The sequence below is a fragment of the Cnephaeus nilssonii genome (assembly GCF_951640355.1).
Source record: "Cnephaeus nilssonii genome assembly, chromosome: 18".
In the NCBI taxonomy this organism is placed as follows: Eukaryota; Metazoa; Chordata; class Mammalia; order Chiroptera; family Vespertilionidae; genus Cnephaeus; species Cnephaeus nilssonii.
Window position 1 is genome coordinate 14,171,858 of NC_137089.1, and position 18,384 is coordinate 14,190,241.

The 18,384-nt window shown below is 40.0% G+C and overlaps 1 protein-coding gene across 5 annotated transcripts in view; it reads right to left on the reverse strand.

Annotated features, from left to right (window-relative positions):
- The window catches only part of UBR5 (ubiquitin protein ligase E3 component n-recognin 5), a 130,879-nt gene that overhangs the window by 76,111 nt on the left and 36,384 nt on the right, over window positions 1-18,384 (reverse strand). For all 5 annotated transcript variants that reach the window (XM_079795970.1, XM_079795969.1, XM_079795967.1 and 2 more), the window contains exons 2-7: window positions 5,576-5,620; window positions 5,103-5,184; window positions 4,552-4,628; window positions 2,908-3,027; window positions 892-1,081; window positions 555-714 (exon numbers count right to left, since the gene is read on the reverse strand). In XM_079795970.1, coding sequence (XP_079652096.1) covers window positions 555-714; window positions 892-1,081; window positions 2,908-3,027; window positions 4,552-4,628; window positions 5,103-5,184; window positions 5,576-5,620 — 674 coding nt within the window. The remainder of the gene's footprint in view (window positions 1-554; window positions 715-891; window positions 1,082-2,907; window positions 3,028-4,551; window positions 4,629-5,102; window positions 5,185-5,575; window positions 5,621-18,384) is intronic.

Sequence of the window (18,384 nt, forward strand, 5' to 3'; positions counted from 1 at the left end):
GACATATTCAGTAATAAGGGCATCAAAAAACAATAGTCCAGAGTCATTTGTCAGCCAGTGATGAAGCCACGAACAGACATCCATTTCTTTATTGGGACCAAACACAAGTACATTTCCCCATTTTTCCTTAAAAAAGAATTTGTAATAAAAAAAATTTAAGAAAACCACTACAGGGCCCTAGCCGGTTTTGCTCAGTGGTTAGAGCATCGGCCTGAAAGGTAGTGGGTTCGATTCCAACCAAAGGCACGTACCTTGGTTGCAGGCTCCTCCCCGGCCCAGGCCCTGGTCGGGGTGTGTGCAGGAGGCAACTAATTGATGTGTTTCTCTCACATCAATATTTCTCTCTCTCTCTCTCTTCCACTTTCTCTGAAAATTAATGGGAAATTATCTTCAGGTGAGGATTAAAAATAAAGAACACTATAGGGAGGAATATCTACCACCACCTTGGAAATTAAAGTCAGAATACTCATTGTACTTTAAAATTCCATTCCCCAGTTTAAAAAACAACCTTTCCCTTCAGAGATGAGAAAACCATGATGGGGTGATCCACCAACCTCCAGGCAAGTAGGATTCGCTGGCTGTGTCATCCCCATCATCTCCATCTTCATCATCCCGGCTAAGTAAATTATTTACAGCAAGGTTTACATCAAGATTTGTTCGCTGAAGTTCCCGAATAATGACACTTCTGGATTTGCCTTGTAAAACAACTTGGGCCTGAAATGAAAAGAGTGTTATTCTAATTCCCCTTTGATTAGATGATTTCTCGAAATCATCTTTCTAGGATCAATATAGGAGAGCAGTATTTCACAATTCATGATATGAGTCATGATTATAACTCACTATATTCAGTTAAACCTCATCCTTATATTAAGTGCTCTACAAGGGCCATACCTGTGAAATCAGCTCCTCGGGGATGACGGAGGCTGGAATAACTGGCTGGGGCTGACTGCCCAAAAGCCCAGACCCTCGATCCCGTCCTGTCCGAATCACTCGAGTCTGTCGACGGGAATCTCGCGCTCCAGCTGATGACCTACCAGAGGATCCTCCTCCACTTCCACCTACTCCAGAACTCCAGCGACTTCTAAAATTGGAGAATTTCGAGAATTATCATTTTATACACTCATTCTGAAAAGAGTACTTCAGATCTCATTTTCATTCTCTTAAGCTAAGATAAAGCTATCTGCCAATGCTTGCCTTCAAAGCTTCAAAGGATAAGCTGACTCTCTTATTAGAGGCTAATGCAGCTGGGTGACTTTAAGTCAAAGCAAATGTTCATTTACCATTCCAAAAGCGTAGGGCCATCAGGAAACAGGTTAAATCAACTCTGCCTGTGCTCTATAAATGGAACAACAAAGCCTGAATAACAGCACATCTGTTCACAACACGGTTTACTGAATATTTTAAGCCTACTGTTGAGACCTACTCCTCACAAAATAAGATTCCTTTCAAAATATTCCTGCTCATTGACAATGCACCTGTGGTCACCCAAGAGCTCTGATGGAGATGTACAAGATTAATGTTGTTTTTAAGCCTGCTAGTGCAACATCCATTCTGCAGCCCATGGATCAAGGAGTAATTTCAAGTTTCAGGTCTTATCATTTAAGAAATACATTTCATAGGCTATTGCTGTCATGATTCCTCCAGTGGATCTGGGAAAGAATTAATCACCTAGATGCCATTAAGAACTGTGATTTATGTGAAAATGTCAAAATAGCAACATTAACAGAAATTTGGAAGATGATCCCAACCCTCATTGAGGGGTTGAGGAGTTCAAGACTTCGGTGGAGGAAGTAAATGTAGATGTAGTGGAAATAGCAAGAGAACCAGAATTAGAAGTGGAGCCTGAAGTTGCTATGAAAATTACCGAAAAAATAAGAAAAGAATTGAGAATTTTACATAAACTTAGTTGATAAAGTAGCAGCAAGATTTGAGAATTGACTCCAATTTCGGAAAAAGTTCTACTGTAGGTAAAATACTATCAAACAGTATCGCATGCTGCAGAGAAATCGTTCATGAGAGGAAGAGTCAACCAATGTGGCAAACTTCACTATTGTCTTACTGTAGAAATTGCCACAGCCACCCCAATATTGAGAAACCACCACCCTCATCAGTCAGCAGCCATCAACATCGAGGCAAGACCTTCCACCAGCACAAAGATCACGAAGGCTCAGATGATGGTAAGCACTTTTCGTAAGTATTTTAAATTAAGGAACATACATTATTTTTTTAGACATAATGCTATTGCAATTAACAGACTAAGAGACTAAAAATAGCGTAAGCATTACTTTCACATGCACTGGAAAACCAAAAATTTATATGACTTGCTCTTGTAATATTTGTTTTTTGTGATGGTCTGGAACCAAACTCACAATGATCTCTGAAGTACTGTGCCTGTACAAATACAGAATCAGTATGTTGTACAACTGAATTTATATGTCAATTATACCTCAATTTTTTAAAAAAAGGCAAAAATAACTTTATTAAAGGCTTTAAGATTTAGTTACATGCATTTCAAACTTCTCTAAATTAATTCAGAAAAAAACTGTAAGATTTGGATACCAGAAAGAAAAAAATCTTAAGTTTTTTAACCCAAGAATGAGTCACAAAACCAAAGATGGTATCACTGAAATGTTTAAATAATATAAAACTGACATAATAAATGGCATTATAAACACATGTGAACACTTTACATTTTTAAAAGGTCAAGAACCTGGGTTAACTATAACTAGCCTGTATGGGTTATTTTTATTATGGTAGCTCATCATGAGCTACAATGAGCTCCTGTGTAGAGTTCAGGAGAGTTTCCTCATCCCATCACAGAATGATACTGAAGACAAGACACGCACAGTGAAAGCACTCAGAGCACTGGCCCAAACCAATGGATGCCGACATCCAGCCACAACGTACCCCAAGGTGTTGCCTGCCAGCCTGCCCAGAGTCTCAGAACCTGAGAGAAACCATGGGGAGTCGCTTGTCCTACCGGGCCTTGAGGTTCTCCCTGCCCCCGAGTTGCTGTTCAACTTTGACCTGGGGAAAAAACAAGAGGTAGAACAATCACAGAACAGTCCCAAACTGTCTAGGAACAAGCCTGGATTTCCAAGACTCATTACCCTGGGACTTCCTATAGTAAAATACCAGCCTACGTATTCTCTGATTAATCCTACTAAAAACTTATACTTCACATCAAAGAACAAATCTAACAACTTATAGCCCCGTAACAATCTGGAGTTCTTTACTGGTTGAAACATTTTCAAGGTTTAACTACAGATGAATTATTCTTTTGATTTCTTTTTTTTTTAAATTTCTTTATTGATTAAGGTATCACATATTTGTCCTCATCCCCCCATTCCCATCCCACACCCCTCCCCACACATGCCCCCACCCCCCTGTTGTCCTTAACCTCCGGTTAGGCTCATATGCTTGCACACAAGTCCTTTGGTTGATCTCTCCCCTTTACCTCCACCCTCCCCTATCCTCCCTCTGAGGCCCGACAGTCTGATTCATGCCTCCTTGTTTCTGGGTCTGTTCTTGTTCATCAGTCTATGTTGTTCATTATTTCCCCTAGATGACCGAGATCATGTGCTATTAGAAATACACTTATAAGAATCGAAAATGAGACAAGCAATAATGGTTATGGTGACAGGCAAATGAATCAGTCTCTAGTGAGTTTCTTTCTGGGCCAACAGTTCTTTTGAGACCCAATTTCAATGTCCAACAGTTCCTTATGTGTACATGTCAGCACTGATTTCTTAAAGTAATCATGCTTTCTATAGAAGCAGTCAATTGAAATTCATCATATATTGTCCAGCAACCTTTTCTATATGTTATCTTACCTAATAATATACAAACATGTAAATTGACCGTACCTCCGCTATGCCACCAGCCAATCTGGAGTGATATGAAATTAACCCAACAAAGATGGCGGTTAATTTGCATACACAGGCACTGAGTGACAGGGGGCGTTCTGCCTCACCCCCAGTCTCTCAGGGCCTCTGGGCAGCGTGGGAAGGTGGGGCTGGAGCAGAAAGAGGCAGCTCCGGGGCCTGAGCGGAAAGGGGCTGGGCCAGAGTGGAAAGGCGGTGCCGGCAGCCGGGGAAAGGAAAGCCCATTCTAGCACGAATCTTCGTGCATCAGGCTTCTAGTCATTTATAAAGACCAAAATTTTAAAGACCCTGTCATTTTCAAGTTGGGTTACTTGATTTGAAAATATTACAAAGGAAAAAGGAAGAAAAGAAAATATGATCTAACAAGTTATTTAGATCAAAGAGCAAATTTGACTTGGAACCTACCAAATACATGTCATTATTCTTGATCATCTACTCTGCTGCTACTTTAATGCTAGCACTTCTAGCTACAAATCACTGGAGTGCATAAAAATTAAAGTCAAACTACAAAGTAACCATTTCACTCTATTTTAAGTGTCTCATTTTCTGCAATGCTTTTTTAAAACAGAGGGCTACCAAAATCAAAACACAGGTTTAAAATAATACCTTGTAAGAGCTAAATATTAAATAGAAAGGACATATCTTTAGAAATATAGAAAGGACATACCCATCATTATTATCAGGTTTCCCCAATTCCAGTCTGTCTGGCTGTACTGAAAAACCGATCCTGCAAACTCTACCATCCTAAAAGCAAAGAAAATAGAAGAAATTTCCAAAGTAAAATATGAGTTAAAATTTGAATTTATTCAATAAACAGACTGATCATGTACCTATCACTGTCAATTCAGAAAACAATAAATAAACTCACTTCCGGAAAGTGCTAACACCTGAGTTGAGGAAACGTGTTTTAAATACATTATCAAGAACCCAGTAAAAATAATTTAAAATATCTCAATCTAACAGAATCAGAGTAATTAAATGACTGGATATCAGGAACTTCTCTATTATGTTACTAATTAGTTTCAAGCTCTAGTAAATCATTTAAGCTTTATCTGGGCCAGAGAATTCACACAATAGGCAAATGGAACTGGGTGATCTCTGAAATAAGTCTTGCAAAAAACTGATATTTTCCCTGGTTAAAAAGAAAGAAACCTAATGATGCACAGCTGTATTTTAACTGTTTATTTTCATTTCTCTATCTTAGAATAAACCAATTACCTCAAGAAGAAAGGCAGCATGATTTGGTCCCACCACACACTGTTTAATAGTAGCCTGTTCCAATACATTCAAAGGGGGATGGCTGGTGAATAAAAAAAAGTACATAAGTAAAATTACTTTGTAAATGGTAAATACATCTAGGGTTGTTTCCTTTTTTTTTTTTTTTTAAATCCAAGTAACCAAAGAAAAAAAGAGCTGGCAAAAACTGTTTTCAAAACTAATATTTACATATTTTAAAGCAATAACTGAAGAATTAACAGTTGTATCCTCATAGTCATTATAATTCCAGCTCCTTGGTATGCCAGATTTTTTTTTAAGCCGGCATGAACAGAAACTGTAATTCAAATGAACCCAACTCACAAAAAGTTGAATTAGATGAAAATATTCCTAATAGATGCTTCCTAAATATGAGTTTCTTTTCCTAATAAAGAAACGTTCTTTTCAGGAAATTTTTAATATTTTACAGCTCTTACCTGTTTAAATTATACTTGTTCAGTTTCTCTGAAACTTCCCGTAACCTTTAAAAACAAAACAAAACATGAATAAAGCACATGTACAGATCCTTTGTAAATAAAACAATTTTATTCTGATAGGTACTTATACATTATGGTGATTTTTAACAGTACTACACATAATGTTTGCTATATCAAGAATCTTCTATATATCCTATCTAATAAAAGAGTAATATGCAAATCATCACTCCGCTACACTGACAATCCACGCTCACCAGCCAATCAGAGTGAGTATGCAAATTAAACCAAAAACCATGGCGGCAGCCCCGCCCTCCAGCCTCTCCAGGCCTGTGGGAGTCGGAAAAGTCAGGCGTCAGCGCCTGAGGCTGGCTGCAGCCACGGAGACCAAGAAGCCACCTGCCCCATGATCCCAGGCCGCAGCCAGCCTCAGAAGCCTCACGTCTGCCAGCCCCATGTCCTGGGGAGACGGAGAAACCAGGCCCCAGCACCTGAGGCTGTGTGCGGCCCGGGAGACGAAGAAGCTGCCTGCCCTGTGATCTCAGGCTGCAGCCAGCTGGAGAAGCCGCCCGCCCCATGTCCTGGGGGAGACTGAGAAACCGGGCCCCAGCGCCTGAGGCTGGCTGCAGCCACGGAGACCAAGAAGCCGCCTGCCCCGTGATCCCAGGCCTCAGCCAGCTGGAGAAGCCATTCACCCCACGTCCTGGGGGAGACAAGAAACCAGGTGCCAGCGCCTGAGGGTGGATACGACCTGGGAGATGAAGAAGCCGCCTGCCCAGTGATCCCAGGCTACAGCCAGCTGGAGAAGCCGCCCACCCCATGTCCACCTGCCCCACGTCCTGGGGGAGATGGAGAAACCGGGCCCCAGTACCTGAGGCTGGCTGCAGCCCGGGAGATGAAGAAGCCGCCTGCCCTATGATCCCAGGCCGCAGCCAGCCAGAGAAATCGCCCCCACCCGCCTGCGGTCCAGGTGCCAGCACCTGCAGCTGGCTACAGCCTGGTAGACGGAGAACCTGCCCACCCCGCGGTCCTGGGCACCAGCACCTGTGGCTGGCTGTGGCCTGGGAGACAGAGAAGCTGCCCACCCCGCGGTCCTGGGCACCAGCACCTGTGGCTGGCTGTGGCCTGGGAGACAGAGAAGCTGCCCACCCTGTGGTCCTGGGTGCCAGCACTTGTGGCTGCAGCACAAGCGAAGCCACCTGTCCACCATCCCCTGAGGCTGCAGCCAGCCTGGGCGCCTATGGCTGACCAGAGGGAGGGAAGCCCGGATCCCAGGTGCCTGTGGTCGGCTGGAGGAGGGAATCCTGGGTACCAGGTGTGGGCTGAGGCAGAGGTGGTTAAGGGCAATCAAGCCAGCAGGGGAGCAGTTAGGGACAATCAGGCTGGTAGGCAGAAGCAGTTAGAGGGAATCAGGCAGGCAGGCAAGCAGTTAGGAGCCAGCAGTTCTGAATTGTGAGAGGGATGTCCAACTGCTGGTTATCCCACGAGGGGTCCCAGATTGGAGAGGGTGCAGGCCAGGCTGAGGGACACCCTCCCCGCTGCCCCCCGTGCACGAATTTCATGCACCGGGCCTCTAGTATATATATATATATATATATCCAGTGACCAGAACGGCGAAATGACCAGAACAACCAGAATGACCGGTGGCTATGATGTACACTGAAGCAGCCAACCAGCCTGATCCAGGCCCCAGTCGGCCCCCCCACCCCTGGTTGGCCTGGCCCCCCGATTGGCCCCCAACACCCCAATCGGGGTGGGGCGGGATGGCCAACCGCCCATGGCCCCTACCCCCCCAATGGCCTGGCCCAATGGGCCCCTATCTGGGTAGGGTGCCAGACCCCACCTGTGCACGAATTCGTGCACCAAGCCTCTAGTGTTTTTATATTATATTTTATCCCCCCCCCCAAAAAAATCACAATTCTGCAATTCCCTTCCCATACAATCCCATTAGCAATTTCAATAATAATAATATTGTTAATTCCATTTTACACATGAGGAAACTGAGGCTTCTATAGTTTATATAACAAAATGTTTCAGTAGAGCTGGTCCTTGAATTAGCATCCAATGGAAAACCAATTTTTAAACACTGTGCTATATATGCCAAGAAATTCTTGAATAATGTACATGTATATCATGAAATGAAAAAAACATGGGAAGCACAAATCTATTAAGAATTTAATATAACGAGGCAGAAAAAGCCCATATGCCTAAGGGCACATCATTATGCCTTAAGCAGTTATTAACTGTCATATTCAATTTCATCTTAAAGGGCTTTATGACACAAAAATGGTACAAATTAAAACCTCAATGCCATATCTATAAAACAAGGACAACACCTCCCATTATTTAAGAGTACTGAATATTCTTAGGAAAATCTCAGAGCTGCATTAAAAAATATTAATTCATATTATCTATTATATTGCTGCTTCTCTCAAACAGATCTGAATTAATATAATATACTATAATACCAATTTAAATACTTATCAAGTTACAGAAGTAATGTTATAAAGATGAAAACAAATGTAGAGATTTTAAGAGTTTGATTCCATGAAGTTAAAAAAAAAAAAAAACACAAAAAAACCAACTGCCTGGTCTTCCCAAACTTTGTCTCAGAAATAATTATCTTAAAAATAAACTGACAATTTTAGAATGGGGAAAAATTAGGACAGTCAATCAATATGGAATTCCATAAACTTTGCTCTCTAAAAAGTGGCAAAAATACATGAAATCAAATTTCAATCACTTGTACTAACAGATCAAAATAGAATACATACTCAAAAATAAATCAGCCCTTGCCGGTTTGGCTCAGTGGATAAGAGCGTCAGCCTGTGGACCGAAGGGTCCTGGATTCTATTCCAGTTACAGCACATGCCCAGGTTGCAGGCTCAATCCCTAGTGGGGGGCATGCAGGAGGCAGCCGATCAATGTTTCTCTGTCATCATTGATGTTTCTATCTCTCTCCCTCTCCCTTCCTCTCTGATATCAATAAAAATAATCTTTAAAGAAATAAAAATTAAAATAAATAAACCAAACCTTACAGCCAGTTTAGGATTTAAAAGCTACCACGAATCATATAATAAACAGGCAATTCTTCTAATTATTTTAGTAAGAGATTCTAGGTGCAGCCAGTTGTCCCTCAACGTTACTTTCTCCTGGTAGTTCTATCCTCTGTTCAATGCTGAGGAACATCTTTCAAACACTAAAATGTGTACAGTATCTGACCAATACCAAATCATACGCCTACGCAAGAGTAACATTCAAATGATGCCATAATTTCTTTCCCAAAAAGTAGATATTCACTGGTGACTATTCTCAATCCCAAAGAATAGCATCTGATCATGTGTGATATGACCCCCACTAAAACACATTTTCCTTTCTATACTGTGTATTACATTTAATTTTCATTAACAAAAATGTGTTATTGATCCTGGAATGTCAAGGGTTTCCTCATTTACAAGACACACTTCCATGTCCTAAGACAAGAGAAAACACCGTAAGAGTAATGCACTGTGGAACTCATGAGCTCGGAGAAGGCTGGATAAAAATCAGGGAGAGAAACTGGGAGGCTCCAAACTACAAGGCTCCCATTCTGAGCAACAGCAGCCGTTAGAAGACTCAGAACAGAGGCAGGAGCGCTCACTCGCCTTGGCCCACATTTACTGCAAGTAATTTACAAAACTTTTCACCCAACTAGAGCCAGAATGTGAGAAAGGGCTAAGAAAGGTTGTACTTCCCCAAAACCATAGTATAGTAGTGACACTTTTAGAAGGTACTTAACTGACTGGCTTACAACTAAGCCCATGCATTTCCATATTTTTTTCTCAGCTCAATACCATCTCTAGAGTTTTCACCAAGTATACCGTATGGCCAAGGGAGGGGGAACAGAGGGGAGGAGAGACTTGTCAAAGCTTTTTCAAAGCTGGACAACAACTGAAATTAAGAATTAACACTCCTTTCATGGTTCCAAGTATCATTCCAGGTAGATAATATTTATAAAACTAAAATTAGCTTTGAGGACATCAAAATGCTAGAAAATATTTAATAACACAAGAACTCAGCATATTTCAAGATACTAAGGCGACAGAGAAAATGGTTACTGCCATCAATTAAGTTTTCTAATCTTAAAAATCATAGCGGACTCCTATGCACAACTGAAATGTACACCCATCTGTACTGGAAATACCCACTGGCTAGGAAGTAGTCTGGGGATTACACCCAACTCCTCTACTACTAGCAGGGCTCATTTAAACCCATGAGATCTCAAGTCCTCACCCATGTGAGGAAAGATGAATAGTCATCTCTGGTTCCTTTCAGTCCTGAAATTCTGATGAATGTATGAAAGCAAATGTCTCGGCGGAGGGTATATAAGCAACGGTTTTACAGAAATAGCACTTATGAATTGTCATGTTCAATTTCATCTTACCCACCTGAAACTTTCATATACAAATTGATTTTACATGGACACTTATTTAGAATGTTTCCCCAAATATTTTTTTTTACTTTTCTTAAATTCAATCCCAAAAGTTTATATAAAATGCATCATCCTTCCAAATCTCAAAACAGTTATCATGACTAAACTGGCCACCTACATATTAATTTACATGAATCCCAGAAACCTTCAAGCAAAAAAAGATGTTAACTGTAAGTGTGCATTTTTTAAGTTCCCTTTTGCATTTCCTCAGCAGACATGCAAATCACAGAATCACTGTGACCAAATCACATTCATTTAAATTTACTAAATCCTGACTCTATCTACATAATTATTAGGCCCTTGTGTCTTCCCCGAAAGCTTACGGTGCTTAAAGTTATTAACTATATTTCCTCTCATAGCAACATTAACAAAAGATTTCCCCACTTTTAAAATAAAAGGAAAAGCATCCTACAGCTCAGCTAATTCCATTTCAGAATAAATCTTTACATGTGGTTGTGACAGAAAACAATTTTAAGAGTAAAGTGTAACATTACAAAATAACCACATAACTCCACTTAATCTCATTCAGGGACATAGAAGAAAGCCTTTGTGAGGTGGCTGTAACACACAATGGATAGGTTAGCAATAAGCTTCTGGCAATCTTAGTACATCTACACTAAAGATTTATTCGATATTCCAATATTATTATTTTTAATCACCAAGGTAAGGTAACAGCAAACTGATATTAATAGAGAAATAGGAAAGCAAAGTATAACTACTCGCCAGAAGCTAACATTTCAGTGCTGCCCTTGAAATCCCCTATAACTTCAATCTCATTTCCCCCAAAATTTAACATTACAATTTGAAAGACAACTCATCTTCTCACTGATATTACTCAACCGGCAATAGACTTAGATTCTTCAATTTTATAATTCTCTGCCTACCCCCCTCCCTGCCACATAACACACCTGCATGTTCAGACACACACACCTCTAAACCAGATGTATTTTCCTAGTTCAATTTCTAATTTAAAAAATAGATTTATCTAGATCCCTAAAAGGCTTCAATCCCACAGAAGAGAAAGATATTCCTGACGTCCCCACCTTCTACAAGATGATGGCTGTCATATACCTGTAAGTGTAAGACAAGATACATCACCCATGTTTCATGTTTACCAGCAATCGCCTTAATGGTATGGCATAATCGGCCACCAGTACATTTCCTCCAGTCTCACTCCTTGTTATTTTAGGCCCAACTTAAATACCTCCTCCCTAGACTTTTCCTGGTGGCCCTTGTTTTCTGCTTACAGAAGTCTACAGCTCCCCCCTCCTATAGGACCTTCACTGTCTACATTCTAGTCATTTGTGTTTCCATCTGAACTAGCTTCACACACTCCAAGCAAAGACAGGATGAAACTTAGCAAGTCTTTCCCCACTCTTCTACTTCATTAGACACAGTTCCAACAGTGAAAAATGTATAATAATACTTGTATACAATCCATTTCAGAGGCAGAATAGGTTTCTGATCATGATCTCAACAAAATTAACTCCCCAGGTCTTCCACCTCAAATTAAAGTTTAGAATAAACAAGAAAACTGAATATTCAAATTTCTTTTAGGATAGTTGCCTATATAACTCTTATAAGCAGACCAGTTGACATAGAGAAAACATTTAATAACTCACCATTTACCCAATAATCATCTTAGCAATCGGCCTTTGAAGAGACCTCACTCTAGATATCCATCCACAGAATAAAACTTTTACATACCCAGGTAATTTTATCTTAGAGTAAAGGGCTTAGTAATCCATACAAAGAAACAATAGTCAAGAGTCAGTCAAGGTTACCTAGACTAAAGCATAGACTCCTGCAGAAATTGTCTTAAAGCTCACCTCTTGTCATCCATGTCAGAGAAGGCAGTATGGTCAAAATACAAATGCAGTACATTAAAATCTATACCCAGATATTTCCTTGTAGAAAAAGAAATACTGTAGGAATATTTATTGCATTCTTCCAAAAGCAACCCTCAAAAATCTTAAAGCCTAAAACTCAAGAAGCTATAAAAGTGCACGTAGTTGGGGGGGGGGGGGGGGGAGTGAGGGGAGAGTAGGGGAGTACCATGTTATCAGACAGGTGGTAGAGACAGGGGTCAAATCCATGTGTAACCACAAAACATGGTCTTTTCCACTATCTCATCACATACCTTCCTAAGTACAGGCAGAAAGAAAGTCTTTAACTTTCACACTCTTTTACACAACTAGTGACCCTATTATATACACTGCTACCTCTGAACTGGTTCTCTGCATGCCAACTGTTCACATTATCACTGAGGCAATAAATTCAAGCTATCACCTGCTGGTCCCACCTGCCAGCCACTGTCACTGGAGGAAAAGCCTGTGCTTCCAGCAAAGCTGCAGAGGGCATTCTGAGATGGTCATTTACCTGTGCCAGCACCAGCTAGCTTACTCAACCCAGTCCAGAGGGCATCCAACCCCAAATTCCTTTTCACACCATCCTGAGCAAGCTAAAGGCAAACCACCTAAGGCATGCTCATAGGGGAGCTCCATTAGGTGGTCTTGGGCTTGAAGGTGGAGGGAGTCAACTCAGTCTTCTCCTCATGTTGCAGGTGACTTTGTTTTTGTGTAAAAGGGATAAAGCCTTTCCTTCTATCCACCCACTTTCTGTTGTGACTTAAATATTAGGAGCTACCCTGACCCATGGGGCTGAGGGTAGCAGAGAAGAGTATGGGAAGATTAGAGTCGCCTCAGCCCAAGCAAGAAGCACCAGAACATTAGGGATGATTCCCTTCATCTCTGTGATTATGAAAGACTCTCTCATTGCATGTCTGAAATTTGACTTCAAAGCATTCAATTTCAGATACATTTTTTGAAAGCCATTCTGTAGTGCTTCTATCTGAATTTGGGATTTCATGAAACAGTAAATGGAAGTGGGGATGGGTGATAATGAGAGAAGTAATATAGCTATTTTGACAACACACACAGGCAACGTATTACCATACCTCATTTTCATATCAAAAATGTAAAAAGACTATAATTTTAGAATATAAATTAAGTTTAGCTATATTAAAAACTACCTATTTTGTCCTTAGTTTTTCTCATGTCATAGCTGACCACAGAAAACTCCCAAATTTAACAATGAAGCAAGGAGCAAAATTATTGCAATGGCCAAAACAGTAACTAAAATTGTTACTCAGAAACAAAAGATTTTAGGCTTCAAGAAAGTAAAGAACATAATTATATTTCTCTGTATCATCTATAGGAGGGTATTCTTTAAAAATAAATTAAGCCCTGCCTAGTGTGGCTCAGTAGGTTATCCCGTGTTAGGGCACATGCTCACATACCCGGGTTATGGCTCAGTCCCCAGTGAGGGATGTGCAGGAGGCAGCCAACTGATGTTTCTCTCTCTCTCCCTTCCTCTTTCTCTAAAATCAATAAAAAACACATGTTTTTAAAAAAGTAAATCAATCTTTGGATGCATATTTCCACCTCCCCAAATATTCTTTACATGTTCTCAGCAGGCTCTGCTTCCAACCCTCATAATGTACTTTAATGATTCTCAAACTGTTTTATCCCAGGACCACTTTACACTCTTAAAAACTGAGGACCCCCCCAGAAAGCCTTTGTTTGTGTGGGCTACATCCACTGATATTTGTAAGATTAAAGTAAAAACCAAGAAAAATGTTGAATATTTATTTTAAAAATAACAAACTCATAACATTTTGACATAAATTACCTTATGAAAAACAACTACTTTCCAAAAAATATTTGTGATAGGGGACTGTTTTCCATCTTTGCAGGCCTCTTTATTATTTATCAGACTTAATATAACACAGATTCTCGATCGGCTTCTGCATTCAATATGCCACACAGTAAACCTCTTTGGTTGAAGTATATGAAGAAAAGGTAGCGCTATATAGATAAGTTGTTACAAAAGAATTGAATATTATAATACCCTTTTCAGATCGTTGTAGATATTCTTCTTTGATATTACACCAAAACTCAACAACTGACAGTTTCTTAAAGACTGGGAGCAATGTGGGATCTAAAACCTATCTATCAATAAACTGAAAAAATCTTTTGCCCATACATGAGTCTATAACAGCCAGTATGCATTGGTCATTTGAAAAATATTTGTTTACTGATTTATGCAGCTCTTCAAAACCACATTTGCTCAAGTCACTATCAATTTACAGTTTCAAACTCACAATGCTGGATACAAATTTCCCAAAATGCTAATTTTTGCTTAAAAGCTCAATTTTATCATTGGCAACAAATAGCTTCAGTTGTTTTCCTTGAAGTAACAGGCTCACTTTATTCATTTTCAAGAAAATGTCTGTCAAATACCAAAGTCTGAATAACCATATATCAAATAAAAATTATATCCCATGAAGAAAATAGCTAGTTCAATTTGCAACTAAAACAACTGCAGCCCTAACCGGTTTGGCTCAGTGGATAGAGTGTCGGCCTGCAGACTGAAGGGTCCCAGGTTCAATTCCGGTCAAGGGCATGTACCTTGGCTGCGGGCACATCCCCAGTGGGGGGGAGGGGGGGGTGCAGGAGGCACCTGATTGATGTTTCTAACTCTCTATCCCTCTCCCTTCCTCTCTGTAAAAATCAATAAAATATATATTTTTTAAAAAAGTGCAAAAGCGTTTCCTTAACACCAATGTTACACTGAAGATTAAATGACATATACTCAAAGGTTAAGATTTTTAAAAATTAATAGTATTTTTTATGACTTCAACAAGGATCCCTTAAGTGAAACTGACATTTTCCCCTCTGCAAATACAAAAAAAAAAAAGTGAATATAATAATTTCCAGTACAGTTGGGTGCCAATAATTTGATTTGTGCTACGAAGTTAGTCTTTTCTCCACCATCCCTTTGAACAATAGCACAAATGGCAAAACAGTAAAAAGACAAGTCTCAGTATTATTACGAAGACTAGTAGCCCTGCGCACGAATCCGTGCACCAGTAGCTCTCTGCGGGGCCTGGCCGCTCTGCGCCCGCTGCCCAGAGGCCCTCCGCGGCCCAGAGGCCCATCCACGCCCCAGCCTGGCCAAAGGCCCATCCAGGGCTGGGCGCGGAACTCTTGCCTCGTCGCCACAGCAACGAAGCAAGCATTCCACCAGGCCACTCATGCTGCCCGCTCTCAGTGGCTGACCCCCACCCCCCGCCCGGGTCTGGGGGACTCCAGCGGGGCTGAGAGCACTGGGTGCCTCCATCTTTGTGATGGAGTGACAGTTAATTTGCATATTACCCTTTTATTAGATAGGACCGTTTTGACTTCAGAGCCCATGAAAGGGTCTTTGGGGGTCCCCAGGGTCTACAGATCACACTCTGAGAACTGCTGTAGTGGATTCTAAAATGCCAGTGCATTAACGTAACCAATTACTAAATTAATATTGGGGGGGGGGGGGGAATTGTTCTTGCTTACTAAAACAGCCACAAATGACAACCAAAATAATGTCTTAATTAAGTACTTTTAAAATATTTTAAAATAATAGGTATTCTTTGATACTATACCAAAACCCAGTAATTGATCATTTTTATTGTGTGTTTTTAAAGTATATTTTTATTGATTTGAGATGAAGGGGGAGAGAGAGAAACATCAATGATGAGGGAGAATCACTGCTTAGTTGCCTCCTGCAAGCCCCCCACTGGGGACCAAGCCCAAAACCCAGTCATGTGCCCTGACCTGGAACCGAACCGTGACCTCCTGGTCCACGCTCAACCACTGAGCCACGCAAGTGGGCCTGAGTTGTCTAATGGATAGTTTTGTAAAAGTTGGTTGCCAAGTAGAACCTGAAACTTGATCAATGAACTTTTCATACTGTGATACTAAAATCCACTGGTCTATCTTGCACTGTGAATAAATTACTTACCCATGCATGAATCTGTTTAGATATAAAAGGGCACAACGAAGTACCATAAAGCATATTAAAAATGTCAATACTGCCTCCCTCAGTATTAAACTTCCATGAGGCACTAAGTGTCTAGCATTTATTTGGCAGTGATTTTCAATAGCTGAAGACTAGGCAGTAGGGGCAAGGATATAAAAGAACTTAAGATTTATATGCAAAGCTGCAGTCAATTACTAAAAGTAGGCAGGGACCCTACAGACACACTTAAGGAAATTCACAAACTGCCAGCCTACAAATGGCTACATTTTTTAAAATTTTCATTTACTGATTTTTAGAGAGTGAAGGGGTGGTAGAGGAGGAGAGACAGAGAGACAGACATCAATTTGTTATTCCACCCTTTTATGCCCTTGACAGGGGATGGAATCCACTACAATGGCATATCAGAATGATGCTCTATCCAACTGAGCTTTTATTTCCTGGTGGTTACTAGAAGTGTTCTTACCTACCTAGCAACCTTGAGACAGACACCTGGGTTTGAGACCACAGATACAGGATTACTCCTCCTCACACCCTGGGGAAAAGGGTACTTCCTTGGTGAAGAGTAATCTGAATGCAATTTTATAATGCAAATTTCAGCCTGTACGTTAATCCCTAATATATCTTTGCTCAGCCATAAGTCTTAATCATATTTTATTTCTTTAAATTTGACTTGAAAATTTCTAAAACAGCAACCTTAGTTTTCTCACTTTCTGCTTAGCCAAAGAAAACTATGTCAAGTTGCAAACATCTGACTTTATTCTTAAAAGATCCCAAATCACATAAGCGATGGCTTTTGTAGAGGAAAAAATCCATCTGTCAGTTTCCTAAACAATAATTATAGGTAAGATTTATACATACTTTATGCTTATGGAGATGACAAATGTCAGTTTATACAATGTGTTCACTTGAAATAAATGACATAGGACATTCACCCTCAAGACGCATTCAAGACCAAAAAGAAAAGAAGTTTCTAAATAAATGTTATAAATTCATAAAATGATATAAATTTTTGTAAATGGTAATTTTTTTACTTTCCCCCCTAAAATTGTTTGTTGAAACTGTTAAAAAAATTCCTATAAAACTAAGTTAACAAAATTCATGTTATAGAAATGCTCTGCAAACTATCATAGAAAAAATGACATTATACCTATAAATTCTTCCTCTAACCTGGAACATGTTTCTGGTTAGAAATTCCTATATAGTGTCATAAGTAACAAAATTCCAAACTACTGTGCCATTTGAAAGATAAACACATCTCAGAGAAACTAAATGCTGAACACAAAATGAGTCATTTTCCTTTATAGCAAAACTAACCATGTTATTTTCAGCTCTATACAAAACAGGAAAAGGGAAATATGCATGCCAAATGGACAAGAAGAAATTTGATAGGAAAAGATAATTCTTCTGAGAATTTCTTAAGTCTTTCTGTCTCACCTAATTTCATTTTCTTAATGTGAGACTGTAAATACATACAAGAATCAAACTGTGCTGACTTCTTTAGAGTTCCCGTACAAAAAGTACAGCACCAGCCAAAATTTCAAGAGAAACTTCTTGGTTTTCTTTATTCTTAGGCCATATTCACGTTCTGAATATCTGCAACAGCATTCATTAAAGTATCTGCCCAACGCAGATAATGTATTCAAATCATTACAAACCAAATTTTAACTCTACATACAAATCAAACCTCTCATGAGATAACGGATGCACTTCATAGAATAAACACAGCCATTTGGCAAAATATTCAGTCCTTAAGATAGAACTGCAAACTGAAATAAAATACCTGTAAGAAAATCTGATTTTTCCATAGAAACAAGACAATTAGAAGGTTCTATTCCTGACCAAGATCTTGATGCCATTAGATTCAGGCGAGCTTCTTTAAACTAGAGCTACTGGGATTCCTTCTTGATGCCCTTTCAACATCAAAGATGAAATAGCAGTTTTACTACCTTTGAAATGGTCATTTGACATTCCTGAGCTCCCATTCCATCTTCCCACACCTGCAATCTTGGGAAGAGCAGCATGGTGGAGTGGGAAAAGAATGAGCTGCAGTGTCAGGCAAACAAACCTGGGTTCAATTCCATCCCCCCATTTACTGGCTCTATAATCCTAGGCTAACATCCCAGAGCCTGGAAAGTTTCTTGGTCTGTTACATGGATATAACTTAAATGCTCAAAAAATGGCAGCCATTATCATTATTACTGAACTGTATTTTTTTTCATCCTTGGAAAAGTATGTGTGTGTGTGTCTTTTTCATCCTTGGAAAAGAGAGACTGTGTCTCAAATCTGCGAAGCCTCCCTTGAACTGGATGCCAAACTAAATAGGGCCCAAATTGAATCCTGAGATCGGGTAGGAACCTAAGGATGCAGGGAATGACAGCTGCTAAGTCTGGGAATTCTTGGAATTCTGTAGACACACTATAATTCTGTTTCTTGTGCATGGGTTTTTATTTCACAAAAGCGAAAGATTCCTTCTCTCCTGGCC